Source organism: Diuraphis noxia, unplaced genomic scaffold, assembly GCF_037042655.1.
Source record: "Diuraphis noxia isolate RWA-SAM2 unplaced genomic scaffold, SU_Dnox_SAM2 contig0005, whole genome shotgun sequence".
Classification (NCBI taxonomy): Eukaryota; Metazoa; Arthropoda; class Insecta; order Hemiptera; family Aphididae; genus Diuraphis; species Diuraphis noxia.
In genome coordinates this window covers 26,814,229-26,837,997 of record NW_028301715.1, presented here as the reverse complement: position 1 = coordinate 26,837,997, position 23,769 = coordinate 26,814,229, and the positions used below count along the sequence as shown (strand labels likewise).

Below are 23,769 nucleotides of genomic sequence, written 5' to 3'. Positions count from 1 at the left end.
ACGGAAAAAATCGATATCCCTAACATAAATCTTTATCCTTTACAAAAGGAACACGATCCTTTACGTTGTGTTGCGAAGACAAGCAGATTTTTTATGTTATACCGCTAGGAAAAACAGATTATCAAAGAAGGTCTCTGCCACCGAAAAGAAAATTACTTCTTGGAAGCGCAAACCCCTTTGATAAAGTCATGCCTTTTTTGTCAGAGCGTGTGCACCAGACATCTTACGAATAACCTCTCTGCAATGCCGAAATCTTGCGTACCCTTAACACAACTTGATTATAACTAACAAGATTCTTTTTAATATTCTCTTGTTTTTACGTTATTAACAGGTCTTTTTGACTTTTTATGCCATATTTTAAACATTCTAGTTATTATTTCTTTTAAAGCTTTATATTTTCGTTTAGGTTTAAGCTATTTATAAGACCTCTTAAATTTTCATGGCATTAATAAACAACTAGTAACTATAAATATATTTTGATTTATTATGAAATGAATTTGAATTTATATTCTTAAGGATACGCTTGTGTAGTTGTGTCTATAAATAATGTTAATGTTTGGCCATATTTCTATATGTTATGTATTATTCCCTGCATAATCCGACTATATGTCTACTGATAAATACATTTTGTAATTATCCAAAACCCTATCAGAGCAGGCGCGTATATAATGGTGGGGGAGGGTTCAAGGGGTTCGAAAACGAAAGGTTAGTTTTTTCTCTTATTTCTTCATCAGAGGGGTTTTTTTATTTTTTATTTTATTTATTTTTTTATTCGATAGTCACAATCAAGACATAGGTTTCTATTTAAATAACAATGCAATTGATGACGCTAAAAAGTATACATTTTTAAAGCACCCGTGGATTCCATCTAGTAATTATGAGTTTCCTATTTCTCAAAATCGACGTTTAAAATTTCAAACTGATTGGTTTAGGCGATATGCGTGGTTAGTTTATTCCAAACATATAGAAGCTGTACGAGTTTTACCTATGTAAAACTTGCGTATTGTGTTCGAATGTTTTTGCTGGTAAAGGTTCACATCAAAAATTAGGGGCTCTAGTTAAAGTACCTTTTACAAAATGGAAAGACGCAAATGAACGTTTTAACAAACATTTAAATAGTGAATATCATAAATTATCCACTATGCGGGCCAAAGATTTTATAAAAATAATGGAAAATAAAAAAAAAGTATCGTAAATGAAATTGATTCTTCACTCAAAAAACAAGTGTTAGAAAACCGAACCAAATTTTTTTCAATTATAGAAAAAATAATATTATGCGGTCACCAAAACATCGCTTTGAGGGGCCATCGCGACACTACGGGTCACGTATATCAATATAATATGACAATGATTATTTAGTAAATGACGGAAATTTTTGATCAATTTTAAGATTTAAAGTGCAAATAGATTCTGCATTGAAAAACCATTTACAGAATTCAACTACATTTGCTTCTCATACAAGTCCTTATATTCAAAATACTTTAATACAAATATGCGGGGAATTAATTCAAGAAAATAGAATATCAAAAATTAAAGCATCAAAGTATTTTTCGATTTTAGTATGTATCTGTCTGATGATGATCGCCCAAAATGTTTATTAACTACCTTAAGTCAAATGTCTGGTAATTTCTATCCTAATATAAAGTGCCTTTTAATAATATTAGCTACTTTGCCTGTAACGACTTTTTTACTACAGAGCGTTCATTTTCAACATTGCGGAGACTGAAAACCTATTTAAGAAATAATATTGGACAAGACCAACTGACAGGATTAGCGCTCATGAATGTTTATAGAAATAATGACATTGATATTGGCGAAGTTACTAACAGATTTGCAAGACTACCTCTAAAAATATTTTTTGTGTACGCGCCTGTATCAGAGCAACGTTGCTGATTAATGGATTATAGTACCTATATACTCTATATTAATAAGTATTATACTATTAATATCAGAAGAAGAATATTTAATTTTAAATAAAACAGCAATAATTAGTAATAAATTAAAATGTATTTCTACTAAGTCAGATTTTCTCCTACACCTGCACATGTAAAACTTAAATCATTTCATATATTATAGCTTGATAATATGTACACATCTAAGAGACATATCTTGTAGATTAGTTTCAAATATATATATATATATATTATATTAAATGCTTTAAATCCCATTTATTCTGAAGGTCAATTACAGTCAATAGTTGTAAAAAAAATAAGTTACATAAATATTATCTTGGTGTAAGCCGAGCTGTTAAAATTTCCTAATTATTTAGGTATCAACTCCTACCATAGGTTTGACAAATGAATAATTGATAAGTGTCTCAAAATGTCAAATATTCTTATTGTATATAAATAATCAATGTAAATATTAACTATAAGTAGGTAGTATAATACTATACATTATAGTTTGTATTTATTACATAAGAATACTAGAAATTCGATATTTTATTTTTAAACGAATACCTACATAAATTGAGGTAATTCACTATTGAAATTTTAACGAAAAATCTATGTATTAATATAACAAACATATAATATTTTTTTTATGATTATTTTATTATTTAGATCTGAATTAGCCTGATCTACTTGGAAAATAAATAAGGTAAAAATAAATGTTTTACATTGGTAGGTGCTAATTTACTAACATGACTTTACTTTTGATGCTAATGTTAACATTCTAAATATTGATTTTTACTTTTACAAAATATTATAATATGAAATAAATAATCTATGTAATAATAACTACAATAACTATTTATATAATATAGGGGGTTAATATAGCATGGCTGAGTTGAAAAAAGCCACGACCCAGAGATAACATGTCTTAACTGGATTTTTTTTTTGTTTAGCTCATTGAAATCCTGGTACCAGGATATAATATCTTAGCACCATTTACGTTTTAATGTTTTAGGTGGATTATCTGCATATCGAGAGTAGCATATATATTTTTCGAGGATGTTTGTAATTTTTTTATGTAACTTTTGAAAATTGATGGAAGTTTTGTTATAGCTAGTTGATATAGATTACTTTTAAACTTTAATAAAATATTTTACTATTGAAAATAAAACCAGTTTTAATTCCCCGTTGTTTTGTGAATATCTCCAAATGTTTAAATATATAAGTAAGCATTTAATATATAATATATAAATTTTATAATACTAATACAATTCTAGAATTCGATAAAAATTACATTTATTTATTTCATTTTTTTGTACTTACATAATGTATACTGTATGAACAGATATCTATATGAATAACGATAACAACATTTTACTTGGTTGTAGTAATGATAATGTTTGTCAAACGTTGACCTTCACAATATATACCTTTGAAATTTAAAAATAATAAATTGATTATTTTTATCTCACACACAAAATATACAAAAAACTAAATACACTACATACACGATACGAACTTAAATTAAACTAATTTCAAGTGATTTTTGAAAGTTAAGTTGATTTTATTTTTAAATCAAGACTAAAATTATAGTATTACACATTACACTATTTTAAATTCTGAGCTAAGCAATTAATATATTAGTAATATGTGTGATGGTGTTTTTTTTTTGTCTCATCTCACCTATATACAGTAAAAATGTTTACATTTTCAACTTTGAGAGTGGTTTTTAGTATCACATTGGAACTAGAAAAAAAAATGGCTATTTTAAAATCTTTTTCGTGTACAATATGTGACCAGGTGAATATTCAATGAAGAATTACACTCGAAACTTTTTAAATACATTACAAGATGACTTCCCATTTTTTTTTTTTTTTTTTTTTTAAAGAATTACGATAGGTATTATAAAACAATTACAGAAGAAACCAACTTTTTACTACACATTTAATGATGTATTTTTATTGATCCATCAATAATATCATGTAATATTCTCTACTAACTTATTTTTTTTTGTAATAGCACGATGGTATGAACTTAGGTACGATGTACCCTTTTAATATAATATCCTGCAGACACGATATGCACATGTTTAGGCACTAAAAATTCCCTCGTAAAATTGTGACTTGCCAAACAAAAACATTACTTATTTCTGAATTAGGTATACCTTCAACCTACTGTTATACCTTTTAATTATCTTTCCGTTTCTATCAAATAAAAATAGGTAGGTACCTACTAATATTTTCTTCGGTAGGAATATGTGTATATATATATATATATATATATATATATATATTATTACAAAATAATATAGGTATATCGTAATAATAGTAATGTATATACTGAATGCAGATTCATAACCTTTGAACAGCGATAAGTCGACAAAATAGTTTGATGATGAATTCCACAGTTCAAAGATGTAAATGTCCTTTAAAAGTAAATCATAGTACATACCTTCACCTAACAGGCCTCTATGAAAACATTTCGTCTTGATTAATATAAATACAATCATATTACATATGTGTTATAGTTTATGACATAAGTGTCGTAAATAATATATCTTATTGAATAAAATTGCTTAAAGAAAACCAAATCATTTAATTTATACACCATAATGTCCTATAAGTGGACATTTTAAGACACGATCAATAGTTACTCATTTCGTAAACTTTCGAAATCATTTATGATATTATGAACAACTTTTTCCGTGTAAATGAAATAGATATATACTACCTATTGACTATAAAAAGTACTTTATATTATGTTTGAATAATAAAAAAAAAAATGGGTGATGTACGATGGCTAACATAAGTTGTTATAATTTTGGTGGTCTAATTTACAAAAATAAAATGTACTTCTACCCAGTTTTGCAGTTTCCATACGCCGATATTGATTATCAGATTTCCGTAAAATGTCAAGAACAGAAACAGTTTAAATAAAGAAAACTATTAATATTGGCCACTGATCAGTACGCTTTACGCATAATCATAGTGTAAGTTGATGATGCACGATAAATGGCAACTCGCGTAATTATATTGCATATGTATAAACTATAAACTAAAAAAAGTTATTTACTAGCACTGTCAATATATTGGCACACATCAAACTATTAAACTATTTGGATACCTACCTACAATCATCTACCCTGTATTATTAGATAGAAAATACTAATCAAAAATTAATTTATTTTCTTGCATCTTGTGACAATAGATCCAACAACAATAGTATATAATATATAAATAGATTAGTAGTTATCTTTTCATAATCAAGATTTATACTGGCCAGTGAGATGATTATACATTTATTTACCTATTATTCGTATAAAATAATCAAGGATGCGCAAATCTAGTTTTTAGTCAACAATTATCATTAATTTGGTCTAACAATACGGTTCAACGGTTAAAAAAATTATTTAAATATTGACATTTCACATGAGCTTTTAATATTAAACCGTGATAAAGAACCATAAACGTTTTAACATAGTATATACTATAATATTTTATATTCTTTCAAAGTATTGATGTCTTGTATAATATAGATTTTAAGTATAGGCAATTTGTCTGCTCTTAACTTTTTATTAAAACATTGAGGTGATCATTCATCCCTGGTCTCATATATTCAAGTCTCAAGAATATATTAGTAATTTTAGTTTTCGATTGAAAAACTACATGTGCAATTTGATTCCTTGTATAATATTACAAAAATACTTAAAACTCAAGAGATTGAATTTAAAAATGCCTTTTTATTTCTGGACTGTAACTAAAAATGTTAACTATTTAAATTCCTGTGTATTTCAAATATTCTTGAATTGAAAATCATTGCACTTGGAAAAGAATCTAAGCTTTTTTTACTATAAATACCAAACCATTTTTTAAATAATACCATTCGGGTTCAAAATATATTATCTGTTCCAGTTAAGTTAGATCGCACAAAAATGAAAGAATATTTTTAGTTTCACAAAATAATTAGCTCAAGCAATAAAAACTCTAAATTTGAGTTAAAAATTAAATTAATTTGATAGATAATATTAAGATTTTGTTTTGTTTTGATGTTTTATGGTAATACATTTGAAAAAATTGCAACGATTTTCTATAACGTTGGTTGCTAGGTGAAAATGCAAAAATGTCCGGATTCGAGTACCAGGGATATCTGCTGCACCGCCATTGGACCTCAAGAGAACTGTAGTAACAGTCAACAGTTTCTTTGATGACGAGTTAAATAAAATATAGATTAAAAAAAACATCTAATTTTAAAACTTAATCGCTCATTAAAATATTGAAAAATATGCCAAATCTAACTAACGCGGAACGGTCACAAATCTTTCGAAAGAGAAAAAAAGAAAAATCTAAGGCATCTGGACAGCAGAAAAACCCAGCTCGGACCAGTACAGAACGATCTCGGGAACATAGGGCCCGAGAGAAGAAGAAACGACCCAGTATAATTTTGACGAGACCTACACAACCACAAAATATGCCCATGTCGCTGGAAGTCAACTGCAGTGTGGAGGTAATATTGTGTACCCAAACATTTTCTCTTGTGAAATTTCTATCTTTCAAAATTCACAAAAGATGAGACGTAATTCAACGTTCAAATTGGTGAAAATAGGATATATTTCAAACAGTGTAGCACATACTCTCACTATATTTTTTATTGATATTTATTTTAGACAGTACTAAACCGATAGAATCGAATGGAACCAAAAATTTAATAGAGTGTTTAAAATAAAGTTTTAACTAAATTTAAATTAATATAATCAATACCTACCACAATAGTTCATTATAACGGCCAAAGCCTAAAAGTATATTATACTAAAAAGCCTTTTTCCACTTTTACTGAATGAAAATGTTTTTTAATTGTTTCAGGCGTTGAAGATTAAATATTTTATTAACATCTTAATTCCTCACAAATTACAATCACAATAATTCTGATAAATGCCTATCATTCTTATTACAATTATTTTAAATTAATTGATTATAATATTATTAAAATCGGATAAACCATTGGTAGCATACATATAATTGCCATAACAATAGCTAGTATTTAATAATTACAATTCCAATTCCCGAAGAAGTAAGCAAAAAAAAAAAAACTCCCCGTACGCAATAAAAAATACTTAATAATTATGGTTTCAGATATTTGAATCATATTTTTTTTACAATTAAATTATCATAAATGTATATCAATCTTTTAATAACGTAGGTGTATGCTCATTTTTACACGATAATCTTAAGATAATTCGATGTCCTTACAAATGAGTAGATGGATTTTGATGTTTTAATATGAATTACTTTAAAAAATTTAAAACAGATAAATTGAAAACTGCTATGAACACTATAATAATACATATTTTAAAATTTAATTGTCTAATACATGGTATCAGTATAAATCATAAATTTATTCGAATTACCTACATTAAATACTTTTTATTAACCACTATAATAAAATAAACAATATTATGATCGTCGACTTTGTTATAGCTACAATACAACGCTAGTTTACAACTTGATCTTTATGATTTAATTAATTCTGCTGTGTATAATTATTTTAATCTGAAGTTAGTAGGTAGGATAGATTATTGAATGTTTGTTTACTTTTTTAGTTGATTAATTACATAAAGTAAACATATTCGTTTATTATCAATATTAACTAGGTAACATTTGTTGTGATAGAAATAATTATGTTAGTAATATTTTAAGAACAAATTTATGTAGGTACAATTTTTGATATATTTATAGTATATTTTATTTTTTTTCGTCTTTTCATAATAATAAGTAGTAACAAGCAATTATTTATTTGTAAATGTGAAGTATTCACTTTCTGTAACCTCAAAATATTTCCTAGAGTTTTAACTTTTTTATTTTTATAGAACAAATATGACAAGAAGTAAAAAGTTGAATAGCTGAAATTATTATAGAATAGTTTTTGTACTCACGGCATAACCTATAATATAATATATTAATATAAAAGAGCAATATTTTATTTGGTACTATTGTTTCTGTATTAAGTTGGTTGAATCTGATCTTATTAGGTTTTTATTAAATTACTTATTTCATAATAATATAGCTTTATACAAAATACAATAACATCGACAAAATAATCAATGCCTGCATCTGATTTAGGCATTCAATGTATAACTTATTCTAATTTATAAATGGACATGTCACGCACACAAATATTCTCAACATTATATTTTATATTGCATAAACATATAACCATTTATAAATTAAAATATAACAATACAATATAATGTAATAATATCTGTTGTATCCATTATTCAATTGTACATAGTACATTGACGTTATTAAGTGTGCGTGAAATTGTCAGCTTAGAACCACAGCTTTTTATTTTTATTTATATCTCACATTATAAACCTTACCTAATCAAAAATTTGAATTATACAAAGTTATTATTAATAAATCTATACCACGTAAATTACTAACATATACACACATATTATTAAACAGTAATAATAGATTTAAGCTGTTTAAAATAATTTATTTTTGGACTTTATAGTAACTGGAATTAATTTAAATTTTAAATTATATTTTTCAAAGATATTATTCATAAATAAGTTAAGTAACAAAAGCGAATTTAACGCGATATTATGGTACATGTTATGTGTTTGTTGTTTGTACGTAATAGTAAATTGGTGTACTATAATTTAATATTTATTATGATAAACATATTTTACATATTTTAACAAACATAATATTTGATAGACATCTTCACATTAGATTATAGTTGCTATAATATAGACTATATACAAATATAATCTGGTTTATGATTTAAACAAAATAAATTCGTGTATCGATGCACAAAGCGAACTATCATATTTTTGTAGTAATTTATGTAAAATCATTATTCTTAGTTTTTTTTAAACTTTGTTATGACATACAATGTGTACCCAATATAATTATTATTACATATTAATGTTTGAATTAATATTGATATACATTTAAATTAATAAAAGCCCTTTTCACAAATCTGTGATTTATTATTTTGAAAAAAATATTTTCTATTTGTGTTTCATTACCTATTGACGCGGATTGTGACATATTAATTATAATCACAGTGGTTAAACTTATGATTAAACAAAAAGGCATAACGGGAATACACCAAAATACCTACATCAGTTCATTACCTTCCTGGTACCGATAAAGTCATATTTTCCACATCGGAACAAATTAATATTTTTCTACCCAATTTTATCCATCTTTTATTCTCCTAATCAAACTAAGTATCAAATCATTTTTGCTTTATTTTTAAATTTCCAAATAATTTCGAGACATTCGTGACTATTTTATACTATTTAATATACACGTTCGTTAATAAGTCGCTATTACTAGGAATGTATCTACACAATTGCATAAACTAAAAACACAATAAAACCCATCCATGGCCCATGAACTATACCTAACTTACCAGTCATACAATATGAATAATAAACCTTTGTGGATGGGGGGTGGGCCGATGTTTTCGTTTTGTTTTCGCAGACAATGTCCTCTTCCGAATCGGCAGAACCGGCCGGATGGATGAGACTCGGTGACCTGGCGATCGGTGACGGCGGCGTGTGCGTCACGTCTCTGATCAAGGACAAGATACGCGAGTACATGCTGAACGAGGAACAGCAACAGACGACCGCGACGTCCACCACGGCGGCGGTGGCCGCGGTGGCCAACACGGTGCCGGCGTCCAACAGCGGTGACGTCACGTGCGTTCGGCGGATCGGCAACTCTCTGGACCTGTTGTTGCGCGAGAGCCGAAAGGCCGGCCACGCCGTAGCCGCGGCCACTGCCAAGAACAAGTCGTCGACTTCACTGCCTTCCTTTGCCACAGCCGCCGTGGACGTGGCTCCTTCCGCCTGCGCGGTCATCACCGTCCCCGTTGACCACATCGCGTCCACCACGGTCATCACTGCGCCTGCCGACAGTTCGCGTCCGACTGTCGATCGACCGCTGCCACCGCTGCCACCGCTTTTCACCAAACGGTAAGTCGCGATCGACTGTACTAATATTACTATGATTTAGGTAGGTGCAGCCTACCTACCATTATGAACTCAGATCCACAACAGTTATGAGTATATTCCACTAAACATTCATTGATACTGTCTTGCCATAATAAATTTTGAGTTATGACAGGTGTTTAACACAGGTCGAGAAGCTGTTTTAGCTGATAAAACGAAAATCTATATATTGTAAATATAATTGGTCATAGACAACGCGTGTAAATTTGTTATCACTATGAGCCGCGTAATTCATAGTAATCTATGCAGATTATCGTAATCGTTTTTCAGTCATTAGGTGTATAATGCAATTGGGTTAGAATGTATTAGATATCATATAAATACAATATACATGTTTATGATTTGTAAAAGCTTATGTGTGACCAATATCTAAAGAATAGGGCGGTTAGTGAATAAACTGCTTTTAATTGATATAATAATTAGAAAGACTTTAGCGATCCAATAAATAATAAATAAACACGAAAATTACCAAATTCCACAAATAGTGGTAACCGCAGATATAGGTGGGTACTGGGTAGCCAAGTAGGTTCATTTAGGCGTGCACTTTATTGATTTTAACGATATTTCCCATTAGAACATACATTAAATTTTTACTTACAAAATATGTATTAATTTATACCCACTACAATTATTATACTAATATTAATATCATACGATAATTATCAATATTATATTTAGTGTTCGATACTCATGTAACGAATTTTTCATTCAGAATATGAACCTATATTATTGTTACAATATTATTAAATTATTATGCCATATAAATGCGTTGATTTTTTTATACCAGTTGTGATGTGTAGTGAAGTTTGATTGATTTAACAACGTGAGCAGAACATTAGTTTACATTTTTTTTTTTTAATTATTATTATTTGATAAGTAGATAACATTGTATACCTAGACTTTTATTGTTTAGTAATTAAACATAAACATTGAGGTTTATAAAAAAATTGAAATAACATAAAAAAACTTTTAGATTTAAACAAAAACAAACGGAAATACAAAATAGAAATCATAATTAGTTGTAAAAAGATAAATATATGACAGAAATATTAGTTTCCACTTGCGTATTATTGCCGGTGATATTTTCATACAAATTGAGTTATTTGCCTTTCTATAGGTGTTCTTTTTACACTTGTAAATTTTAGTACAATTATTTACATTTACAGACTTGAGAATAGGAAAAACAACTAAAACAAAAATATGTAAACACAGTCTTTTGTGTCCTTCAAAACGAAATCTGTATAAAGGTTTGTTTTGAGAATTGTTACTCAATAGACTTGTGTTTATGAATATTATACTCTATACAGTGTGTTCTTAATTTGTATGTACACTCGAGGATAATTTAAATGTTATGACTAATTCATTGGCTATGATTCAATTATTTAGGTTCCTAGTATCATAACTAAAACTTGCTCATTGCTTACTTATGTGAAAATATATATCTACGTTTTTACATTTACACATTAAGATTCATCGTACTTACCTATTTCAAATTAAAGTAATCAATAAAAAAAAAATCTCATACTAGTAAACAAAGTGTCTTATTAAAATATTTAGGTAAAAGGTACACATGAAAAAAGATACCTAAAGACTACATTTTTTCAAAAATAATAGACTCACGGCAGTCATAGGTATCAAAATAATTATAATAGGTTACTATATGTCTATATTTAACTGTTTATGATAAAACATGAAATTTGATATTATTTTAATAGTAGACATTAATTATCTACGTTATAATATCTATAATCCATTTAATTTAAAATTAATTTAAATATTAAACGGTAAAAGTAAAATAATATATATTATATCCCTCATTATCATTAATACAATAAGTCAATAAATATTCATTATTAAAATTTACAATAATATTATTGAATGGCTTAGGTTAAGAAGAAGAATAAAATAAAAAATAATGACTTAATTTTAGCACGGAAACTATGCCCATTACCTGTTTTTAGGGGGGAATGGTTATTTTGGAACACATATTGCGTGTGTGTGGCAAGGATTTTATTGTTAAACATCTCGAGTGGTCACCTATCCGGGAGCTAGAAACGCCATCCGGTGCGTACACCCAGTCACCGAGCCACACTAAGCCACCAATTTTTTTTATTTATTCTGTCAATATGTAATGTTTTTGTGTTTGTTTTGTTTTTTTAAACTAAATTTATTTTAATACCAAAAAAATATCTAAACATTTAAAATGTATTAAATTTGATACCACAGTATTATAAGTAATTTTTCTGTGCAGAGTGAAAAATCTTAATTTTCTATTTTAATTAAAAAGAGTTTTTTTATGATTTAATGCACATTCTTTAAAATGTATTTATATTAGTCATTTACTGCAGTTACTGTGGAAAAATCATAAAAAGTTATAATACGGTGAACTCCAATCATTTGTGAACAATAGGTGCCGACTCTGCAGGTCAAAATCCAACATTAAGTTTAGGAATGTGATAATAATAATATAGGTTTTATATTTAGTTAATTTTCAATTACTTTTTCTGATAATAGATTTATAAAAATAATTAAAAAAAAAAAAAAACAAATGTTAACCTTTAAAGATCAAATTCCAAGTCAAAATGATAGCTTTAAAAATGAAGTTTTTTTATTTTCTTAATAATTTCTATAACTGCAAAGAAAACCTTCGGATATCTGTAGAAAACTGTTGAATGTAATGTAATAAGCCTGTCAGCTGCAAATGTAGTTCCCTTCAGAATCTTTTTTCGTATCTTTACAATGATCTATTATTATTTAAATGAATATAGGTATTATTTTTAAAATTAAAATCTTTATATTATTTTCTAACCGATGATCCCATATTATGCTAAATTTCAACAAAATATGTATAGTACTTACTAATTACCTACTTTATATGATTATAAAAATTATTTTATAATTAAGAGCTATAGGTACTTACATAATGTTCAATTAATTCATCAAAGTTAAATTACTTAAATTGTGGCTTTTTATAATCAAATAAACTGAAAAAATGAATAACAATATTACAAAAAATAAAACTCTTTAATAATACATACGAAAAAATATTATACAACATGTACTTGTATATAGGTACACATGAAAACAAAAAATTGCATTTTAGTCCCAACCGATTTTATAATTCTAATTTCATATAAATATGATGTACATAAATATTGGTTAATTTCCAATACTATTTGATACTTTTAAAATAATTTATTTACGATAATTTTAAATATAAATAATATTATTTTACGATATTGAAATTGTTAAAAACAAGTATAATAACATTACGAGTTCACACCGTGTAATCAATTCCTATATAATCTAAAGTAGGTACTTATTATATACTTCACAATGGTGTACAGTCATAATAATTTACTTTAATGATAATTTTACAGACAATGTTACAATATAATGTCAAACCATAAGATTATTAAAACATGTATAACGGTCATATCTATTATGATAAATATGTATTTACAATATGACTTTTCTTTGTAATTGGAGCAAGGACACTACGATTTAGAAGCGAGAAACAAAAAAAAAAATGATAAAAGGGATTACAACTGAGGGAAAATTATCTATACAATACGGACTGCAAGTCTGCAAGGAATTGATTTTAATATTACAATATACATCCAAGTATAGTATTTAATCTATTTTACACGTAATATTAATATTAGTTGTTATATTATAATACAATTATATCCAAACATTCCAAAAATAGTTAAGTATTTTAAAATTTAAATTGATATTTTTACTAAACATTGATTTGTGGAACTTTAAGGAAGGGGGGATAAAGGACCTTGTGTTATGTTTTTTTTCCTTGAAAATAGCTGTGTTAATCATTCATTTTGGTATAAAAATATACAATGATGTCAGATTTTGACCAATACTTATTCAAATGTCAATTTTAAGAGCACCGTTTATATTTTTGAAGCTTATTAACATGTCTTATGTATTTAAAGCTTAATTGGTTTGTATTTTAGTTTATTGTACTTAAAATGGTTCATAATAATATGTTTTAATATTTTAACAATAAAGTGTGTCATATTACTCATTAATAAATCATGATATATGTTAAAGGCAGATAAGTTAGTTATGGCCTGTCTTACTATCCAGTTAGCAATAGATACACGTGTATATTTATTATTTTGTTGGTATTATTGCAAAAAAGTTAGAACATTAATACTATTTTCTCAATTTTATTTTCACAACATAATATACCTATATGTAGGTAAGTAGATACCTGTATCAAATTATTATGTTAATTTTGTACCTATATGGCCTATCATCTCAAACTAATAAATAATGTAAAATTAAATTTTAGTACTTAGGTATAAGTATATCATTTTTTATTTCAATTGGTTTATTAAGATTTAAAAATTATATATTTTATAAGGTACATAATATAATATAGATACTTAAACTTACCTACTATATTTCTTTTTCGTATTTCTGTCTGAGCTATAGGTATATTGTTTATTGCACTGCATGTTACCTTTGGATGCAACATGCAAGCCTGTATAATATTTAAAATTAAATATTTTTAACAATGCTGTTCGTGTATAGTATTATTAGTTGTGTTCCTATACGTAGCTTTTATTTGCATATTTAAACACCAAGTAAATATTCTGTATTTATGAGTGTGTGTTGCTCGAAGATTTACTATTTTACCGTGGTACCTATAGGGTTGTTGTTTTGCAGCTGGCTTATATAATCTCCACTTTAAAATAGTATGCAATCATCGGACATCCTCAATAAACGATAATATTTAACTAATACGTTTTATAATATATAATATTAGTATGCATAATATATAGATATAGTTCTACAATAAATTAGTACATAAATATGGTAATTATTACATAATATAGTATATACATATATAATTGTATGCGACAATTGTTTTCTATCTATCAATGTGCATTTACTTTAAAATTTAAAATCAATAATAAATTAATTTACTAATAGACTCAATCTTCGTATTTTAATATTATTATTATGAATTTATTGGACGATCTATGATGTAAATTCATGTAATTTTGCTTCAACCTAACATTTTTAAAGATGAAGAATGGGGATATTTTTTTTTGAAATATTATTTAAATTTTACAATTGTTTTAGCATTGTGATAAATACTATCTACTATCTAGTTGATCTATGTGTGGTCTTAATATAAAATTTACAATAATCAATAAATAATAATTAATGAAATGCACGCAACATGATAGTTGAAGCTGCATCGTACTAGACCTCTAAGATGCATTAAAAGAGCAATGCAAAAATAATCATTTACGAGGTCAAACGATGAAGGCCAAGCCCAGAGCGACTAGCGTCGTCTTTTGGCATTTTGCAACCTTACGGTGTTTCCGCACTAGTACATTTTCTGTAGTATAGCTGGTGTTAAATACCATGTGGCACCTTTTGACTTTAGAGCCTTGAACAAACTGAGACGAAAGTCCAATTTCGCTAAACAAAAAAAAAATAAAATAAAAACGTGAAACCATTACAGACTATAGCTAGGGCACAAATTTATACATATTGCACTGTATATTTGTACACACAAGGCCATCAAGTTAAAATCACAAAATCCTATAGTTATAACTTTATAAGTGGTCGGTATACATTGTACCTGTATTTTAAAATTTTCCATTGGGTGAATGCGGTACAACATAACGTGGGCAAATCTTTGAAATAATGATGATGACTGTTTAAAATACTAACTCGCATGGACTATTTTGATAATTCTTTATAATATAAATCTCATTCTAAAATATATTCATAATAAATACTGTTTATATTATTTACCTACTCAAGACATGTATCACAACAATGATGATAAAAATCCATTTAGTTTCAGTTTCCATGGCATATTTTTGATTTCTAGAACCAAAGATTAAATGTAAACATTTTCAGGGGCCACAATTTGAATATACATCACTTTATTTTAAACAAAAATGTATATTAAGTTCATAACTATTAGGTTTATTAATCTAACAAGGTATCTATAAATAGACAACATTTTAATATGTGGTTTCTACTATATAGTTCATACTATTTTAGTTTGTTATTTTTATAGAAATTATAAATTTTACTTGCGGCCACATAAAATTACAATGAGGGCCTTAATATGCCGACCCCTGTGATAATGTCCTGGATGATGGTTACACCTATGGTTTCTACATAATGTTATCTCTAATATTATTTATTATCTTGTATCATATTCACGTACAAATTTTCATAAAAGGGCCATAACACGTTGGGTTGAATTATATCGGTTTATAATTTCATTTTATTTAAGTCTAGGGACCTAATATTTAAAATAAACGCTGAAGTAAATGCGTAAATAATATACCGGTATACAGGTATAACATATCAAATTAATTTTAAAATGTAGAGCATGTATCTGAGGTCCATCTGCAACCGGTGCGGATTGCGTAGTACAATCGGTGCCACAGGTTTTAAAGTGGGTCCGAGTCCAGAGGGCTCATGTCCCATACTTATCCTACTACGGAATGAGTTTGAGAATAACGAAATGTATAGATGAAAAATTATATAATAATGTAAACCATTATAGAAACTAAAACAAACGTACCTATCAATACCATTTGTTTGTGGCCTTGGCTTACACTATCTGACTTAATAATATAAAGTCCAATTAATAACTAATTTATGATTTTATCCATTTATAAATAAATTTAAATGTACTATGATCATTGCATTGGATACAAAGATATTAATTTTAAAATGTATACTAAAACTTTCTTCTTATTTGTATAATGTAAAATGAAAATGAAATTTAATTATAGCTATTTTATATAATATTGCAGGTGTTTAATTAAATAGTCAAATGTAATGCAGGTAAGAAACATAACTCATTAACTAGGTATGTTTATTAGACTAATATAAGTCCAGGGATGAGTTGGGCAGTACAATATCTATATAGTATATACACAAATACTTGGTATTAAAAATATTTATAAGCAAATTATTTAAAAAAATGTACTCATATAATAATTCGGTCGGGTCAATGAATGAATATATTGTTTTATTCTGTGCAAAAATACCATTTATTAAAAACAAACTATTTAATAGTAATTTATATGGTGTATATATATTTTTGTTATCTACCAATAATTAAATTATTACAGCTCAACTATTACAATAATTGTATAAAATATAAATGAGTAAAAAATAAAAACAAGAGAAAAAAAAACAAAATAAAAAGAACAGTCGTTACAAACAATATACAGTATAGCAAATAATGAAAAAAAAAATGTAATCACATTAAAATCAAATTCAGAATCCTGCATTTTCAAAATAATTTAATTTATTAATAATAATGGGTCTAAAAAAGGAATTTAAAATAGATCAACTGAGATGATATTGTTACGATGTAGGAATTGAAATAATTGTATACAGGGATAAAAAAGTGATGGGTCATGGGTGATTAGCGAAAAGTGGGTAAAGTCAAAGTTAGAGAATTATTTAAAAAAATTTAAAAGGCATGAGCAGGAAGTAAATTGTGTCTTATAATCTAAGATTAGAAAACAAACGATATGGGACTTAGCTCGGGGTTTTTTGTGAAACCATGGATAAGATAGGATAACAGAGATTATAGATCTATCAAAAGTTGCAAAATCAGGTGTAACTGTCGACTAACTGATGACCATATTTGTAACCAAGTATATGTGTGTGATATTGATTTTGAGTATAATGAAGAAGCCGGATGTATAAATTTATAAATTATAGGTCTTTACGCATTATAATAATATTTGAATATTAGCACTACAACTAATTATAACGGAGGAAAAAATAATAAGTTACTATTTATAAATACCTATATAATTGAATAAAACAATGCTTAGGTAGGTAATATCTTTAAGGTCTAATAGGGTTTATACTCTATAGGATAATATATTATTCATTTATGATAAAAATATAGAAAACATTCTTAAATCTTATAACATATTTGTTGGACAACAATATTATAGTATGACGGGGAGGGTCATCAATTAATATTTTTTAAAGGTCACATTAGAAATTCAAGAAGGGTTTAGGGGCCATCATATGTAATACCTATACTTCCTACCTATTGGTTAAACCCAAAAAAAGTAAAACAAAAATCTCATTTAATCTTCCATAAAAATATTTAATAATTAAAAATAAAAATGTCTTGTCTACGAGCCAGATAAAATTCCTGTAGTATAATAATATAGGAATACTAAGAATGAGTGTGCTATATAGAAGTTAAGAGACCACGACACGTGCAGGAATATCCGCTGTCAACAATTTTAAACAACGCGTTCGCAATTTGCGCATGTACTATAGTTGACCCGAGAGAGGTGGTTCGTCAATATATTTTTATCAAAGTGACATTGTGTGATATAGGTAAAGATAAATATATGTAATTGTCAATAGTTATGAAGTGGCGTGTGGTCATTTAATATACCTATACAAGCCATAGTTTTTTTACAACAACTCCGTGCGCCGTCGCGGGCATACATAGATGTGTATATAGATGCTCAAATTAATGTGTTTTTAATCTTTGTCTCAAATACGTTTACATAAAACCCAACATTTTGATTAAAATATATGGTTCGAAATAGCATAAGAAAGGTTAACAATAAATTATTCAAAACTCAGAAGGGGGTAGTTACATTATTGTTAAGAATATACAATATTATTGTGTATATACATAGATCGTGTTTGTTCGAAACAATTCTATATTTTTTGTTTGTAGAAAATGAGTTGGTTACGGTCCATTCATATATAAGACAAGCCATTGCCATCCCTTTCACTTCGCACTTTGAGACGCATATTATTATATACTTGGAATAAGGACGCATGCGTTTGTTATATCTTACAATATTATTGGTAGGTAATAGGTAGTAGGTGCCTATTTAACATTAACAGATATATACATATATAAAAAAAAAAATGGTGTTGAGTGACGACTGACGAGTGGTTTATATAATTATTTCGCAAAAACGGGTGGGTAAACGATACATAGTCAGAACACTCAGAACGAGGGGTGCCGACGACGGCATTATTGAATAATCCAATAATCATTATGCAACTCTTTACACTAAGATTTCGTCTTCGAAACAAAAAAACAATAATAATTTATTTCACAACTATACATTTAAATAATTGTATACATATTATTTACGGAATGATCGAATACCTACTGTAACAATAACATAATTTTCTAAATCGGTATAGGAGGCGAGGAAACCGGGTAAGCCACATGCGATACAGTGTGTGGTGTGTGGCAAGGGTGACTTCGTGACGTATTATAATATTATGATAATCGTATGCGTATTGGTGTACATGGGGAGGGGAATCGTAAGTTCCTACACGAGAGTAACAGGTAGACAATTACATACGTTAATTCCTACATATGTGATGTGTAAGTTCCTACACTACGTATATTATAAGTTATCAATCTACGTCTACGAAATACTATCATACATTTTAACCCTTTATTTTATATAAAATATAAGTAATGCATTCTATATAATAATAATTCATAATTGTAAGAACATAATAGGGTTATTGTATTAAAATTATTATTTTTAAAATTATTAAATTGTAATATATTTTATTATAGGTAAATTATTAAATATTATAAAGAATTATAAATTATATAGAAATAGAATAAAGGGTTAAAATGTATGACAGTATTATAATATGATATAACTGATATTAGATTGGTAACTTATAATATACGTAGTGTAGGAACTTACATAATATGTACCTTATTCTATCGTGTAGGACAGGGATGGTGAACCCGTGAACCAATGTCACGCGTGTCACTCTGTGACACTCATGCATGCATTATTTCACTGACACGTCAATTTAAATATAATTTATAATTTTTGCTTCTCTTCCAAAAAAATTACTGATAATTTGAAATTAACTTGAACTATTGTTATTGTAATACATCGTAAAAAATCGCAGATATTAGTGCAGCATGTATTCAATTAAAATCTCTAAATCATAATCCTAGCTGGAAAAATGCAGCAACAGATTTTCATTAAAAACTAATTTTCGTAATTAAAAAAATTACGTGTTTATATTAATATGTAATAGTTAATAGTAAATGCTGTTAAGTTTAAATACTCGTATATTATATACTTAACAACAAATAAAATGATGTTTCTATGTTTAATTGAATTATTTTTTAAGCAAAAACAAGGCCTGAAAGCTTCTGACACTCGAGGCAAATAAAATCAAACCAAACATTTTGATTTGACACGCACTTATCAAAAGGTTCGCCATCCCTGGTGTAGGAACTTACATTCGCCCCATTGCACCTATATGTTCGCCGATTCCTCGATAGTATCTCGTACAAAAAGAATAAAATTCAATAAAATAACGTCAAGTATAATCAGCATAAAATATTATATGGTTTTCTAAAATAATAAAAAAATATACCCAACTACCTATACATTTTTGCTGTGGTATACCTCCACCCTACCATCACCGTCGGCGCCGTCCACCAATACCCACTAAATATTATAATATACCACCGACGTGGCCGACGACTACGTCTCCGTGGCATGTGGTATGTGCCTATGCGTTATTTACGCGTATGCTATAATAGGTATATGTTTTAATAATATGCGCAGTGCAGCAGGTCTCGCTCAAGGTCAAGCGGACCGCTCCGCCGGCGCGGTGGTTGCGGCGGCGTCGTTGGGTAAAAATGTTTTTGCGCGTCTGCCTCGGACGACGACTGTCCCGGCAACGTCCTTGCTTTGCCCTTCGTCGCAACCGCACGCGCGCACACACGCGGCGCGTCGTCCTACCGAACTGCATTTCGTTGAAAATCGCGCCCGTGGCTGCCGAACGATGCGCACAAAACAAAAAACACAATATTAAGAAATGTATTATTGTGTTTGCGTTGTGCGCGATCAGAGTCAGCTCTGCCGCTATATATCACGACAGCGATGACTCAAACCTCGATCTATCACAAAAAGCATTGGAGAAAAGCATATTGATATGATTTTCATTCAATCACTTCAAACGAAGTCGGCTCGACACTGCGCGCATTTCCAACGAATTTCTCTAAGTATTTTTCGTTTTTGAATTCGTCCGTAGTTTCCCTCGCGGAACTCGCTGTCCGCAGAGTCGGCAAGTCCCAACTCCACGAATTAGGGGGGCGCGACCGGTGAGCCCCTAACAAAAACGGTTTTTATTCTATCGTAGCATAACGTTATAATTATACATCGCAATATAATTAGCGGAGTACGAACGGAGTACGAACATCGTCAAACGGCGGACTTTGCTCCGCGGAATAAGAACATTAAGAACCGGCAAAGGCCTCGACCCATATAGGTGTAATATTTTTATTATTACTACCATAACATAGTCCGCCGTGAAAACTGTCGTGACTCCGCCCGGCACGGTAATGTGAGGCCGCGACGTTTGCAAGCCTGTTGCCGCGCGCGCGGTATCCGTTTCGCTCGGTCGTCCGTTCGTCCGTCGGACCGCCGAGTGCCGACGATCGCTTCGCTCTCTCAGTCGCACCGGCACAGCCGCCGTCTCGCTCGCTCCGTCGAGCATCTATAGCGCGCGCGCGGTTGCGAGTCCCGTCTCTCTATCGGTGGTCGCGGCTGTCCGTCACCTCCGCTCGGCGCTCACTCGTCGTTAGCCTTGAACCGCCGCCGCCGCTACGCGCCGTCCCTACGTTTCGTTCGCTGTGTGCGCGATTCCTTCGGACCAATCGGATCGTTCGTGTCGTCGTGTCCGCTCCCGCGTAGGGTGCCGTTTCCGTCGCCGTTATTGTTTATGCGATTTTCTTTTCTTTTTTTACTGTTTCATTCCTCAATCGGCATTTCGCCGTCTCAGTAAGTTGTCGTCGTGTCAGAAATCGCGTATCCCCGTCCGCGTAACGGTTATTAACAGTCTACCCATGACCCACGTCGTCCCATGTGTCGTGAATTTTGATAACCGTGTTTCGTGCGCGTGTGGTACGTATGTTACCATATTTTTGGTATTATTTTGTTGTTATTGTTATTGTTAGTTATTGTTATTGTTATTATTTTTATTATTATTATTATTATTATTATTATTATTACTACCCATGCCGTCGTGGTGCCGTTCGCTTGCCGCTTTTATTTTCGCGCGTGCGGCCGTGACGACTGCAGCCGCTGCTGTTTGTCGTTGCAGCGACGGCGACGACGGCGTCTAAGTAGGACAAACCGCGCGCGCACGCCGCCGCCTCCGCCACCGCCGCCGAGGTAAACGAACTGTGCGAGTCGAATGGGAAACTGGACCGCACCGATGAATTCATTACGCTCTCGCCGTGTGCGTGGAGTAGGTACTCGAAAGTGTGTCCGGCCCAATCAGCTAAATCGAGAGCCCTTTGGTTCGATATCTGTTGTTCGCATTTCCCGTACGTCGTCCGCGGCATTTTAGTATTGAATTTTCCACCGCCGAGACCGGCTCGAATGTCCCCGTCGGATTGTCGTCCGGTTCACACAGGAGGGGCCTCTCGCCGAAAACGTCTGTAGAAGGATTTCCAGGAGGATTTCGGACTGTCGGTAGCTGCAGGTTCCACCGACCGACGCGGAACGCCAAGCCGTCTCGTCTACACCGCCGGGCTTCGTTTTACTTTTGTCCACTAGCAGTAGTTTTAATGGGTATAACAATATGCTCCTCAGTAGTAGTTCTGCCCTGTCCGCCCCTACAACACTGCCATGTTATTCTTTGAACTCGATAAACAGTTCTTGTTCGGTTCGCGCATACCTACTCACCATTTTCCTACATATTATACTATGGTCGTTAAGCTGTGAGTTTGCTATAATTTTTTAGATAAGAAAATATTTAATAACGACTCTGTAGGTACATAAGTTGTATAGTAAAACACGTAATTGGCCACTGATTAATATACTACATACCATTCGTTGTGAGTGTCCGATTGAGATAAATTATGTCATTAAAGATCTTTTTATCTTAAAATTGTTTATTTGGAGATAAGGTTCTTGAAGTGATGGCCTAAATTATTTTCTAGTTGTGTATTGTAGTTTTGCCTAAGCGGTTTGATGATCAATAAAATTTATTTTTTCAGATATTTCACGATAGAACACGAGATGCAAATTAGCCGCATGCCGATCCCGGCAGATGATTGTGCGAACAGCGAAATGTCTGTCGACACTAGTCCTTCAGATACAAAGACAGATGATTTGGAAACTACAACTAAAGTAAATGGCGATAGTCACAAAAAGTTAAATGGAACTACCATAGACAACACTATTGAAACTGATGAAGCCACTCAACTTGTAATTAAAAAAGAAGAAGAAGAAAACGACGAAGAAGATAATGAAGATGAAAAAGCTGAAAAAGAAAAGGATAAAAAAGAAAAAGAGCCAGAAAACAAGACTGACCCTTTATCCAAAAGTACTGATAAAATAGTGAAAAATGGGGTATCTGAGGAACAAAAATCTGTAGAAACCGTTAATGATGAAACTTCTACAACTAATGATAATGATCCTATGATAAATGAAGAAAATGATGAAGAAGTAAAGCCTATGGAGATAGATGAAACTGAAGATCAAACTGTTGAAGGTGTAGTTATTAAGAAAGAAATTTTAGAAGTTGACGAACCAGAAGTCACTGAAGACGTCAAAACTCAAGAAATTGAAAAACTTTTGAATGGAAATGCAAATCACGAAGATGAAGTTATCACAACTAGTAATGAGGTATTGAAAAAGAGTGTAGAAGAGGCAAATCCAGTGAATGGAGAGGTAAAACTTAAAGAAGACGATAAACCCATTAAATCTGAAAAAGTCAGTCGTAAAGTTCTTGAAGAAGAGGACATGTCAAGTGAAATTAGTACAGATACACTCTCACCTAAGCAGGTATTTA

General features: G+C 30.0%; 2 protein-coding genes across 4 annotated transcripts in view; one reads left to right on the top strand and one right to left on the bottom strand.

Moving 5' to 3' along the window:
* Positions 1-23,769, top strand: part of LOC107166506 (uncharacterized) — a 32,663-nt gene that overhangs the window by 3,066 nt on the left and 5,828 nt on the right. For 2 of the 3 annotated variants that reach the window (XM_089229938.1, XM_089229937.1), the window contains exons 2-4: positions 5,998-6,395; positions 9,383-9,876; positions 22,973-23,762. In XM_089229938.1, the coding sequence (XP_089086064.1) occupies positions 6,174-6,395; positions 9,383-9,876; positions 22,973-23,762 (1,506 nt within the window). In that variant the 5' untranslated portion in view covers positions 5,998-6,173. The remainder of the gene's footprint in view (positions 1-5,997; positions 6,396-9,382; positions 9,877-22,972; positions 23,763-23,769) is intronic. The other variant, XM_015515192.2, reaches the window with a different exon arrangement.
* On the bottom strand, positions 14,906-22,672 carry LOC149055146 (uncharacterized). The gene is made up of 2 exons (XM_089229940.1): positions 21,984-22,672; positions 14,906-15,366 (listed from the first exon to the last, which is right to left on the bottom strand). Exons 1-2 carry the CDS (start codon positions 22,313-22,315, stop codon positions 15,198-15,200), a joined length of 501 nt encoding a protein of 166 aa, XP_089086066.1. The 5' UTR covers positions 22,316-22,672; the 3' UTR covers positions 14,906-15,197.

Excerpts from the sequence above, each read along its gene's own strand:
- LOC149055146 (XM_089229940.1), bottom strand. The coding sequence starts at position 22,315 with ATGCCGCGGACGACGTACGGGAAATGCGAACAACAGATATCGAACCAA. Across the intron at positions 15,367-21,983 it reads ACGGCACCACGACGGCATGG|CGAAATTGGACTTTCGTCTC; the intron begins GTAGTAATAATA and ends TTTTTTGTTTAG.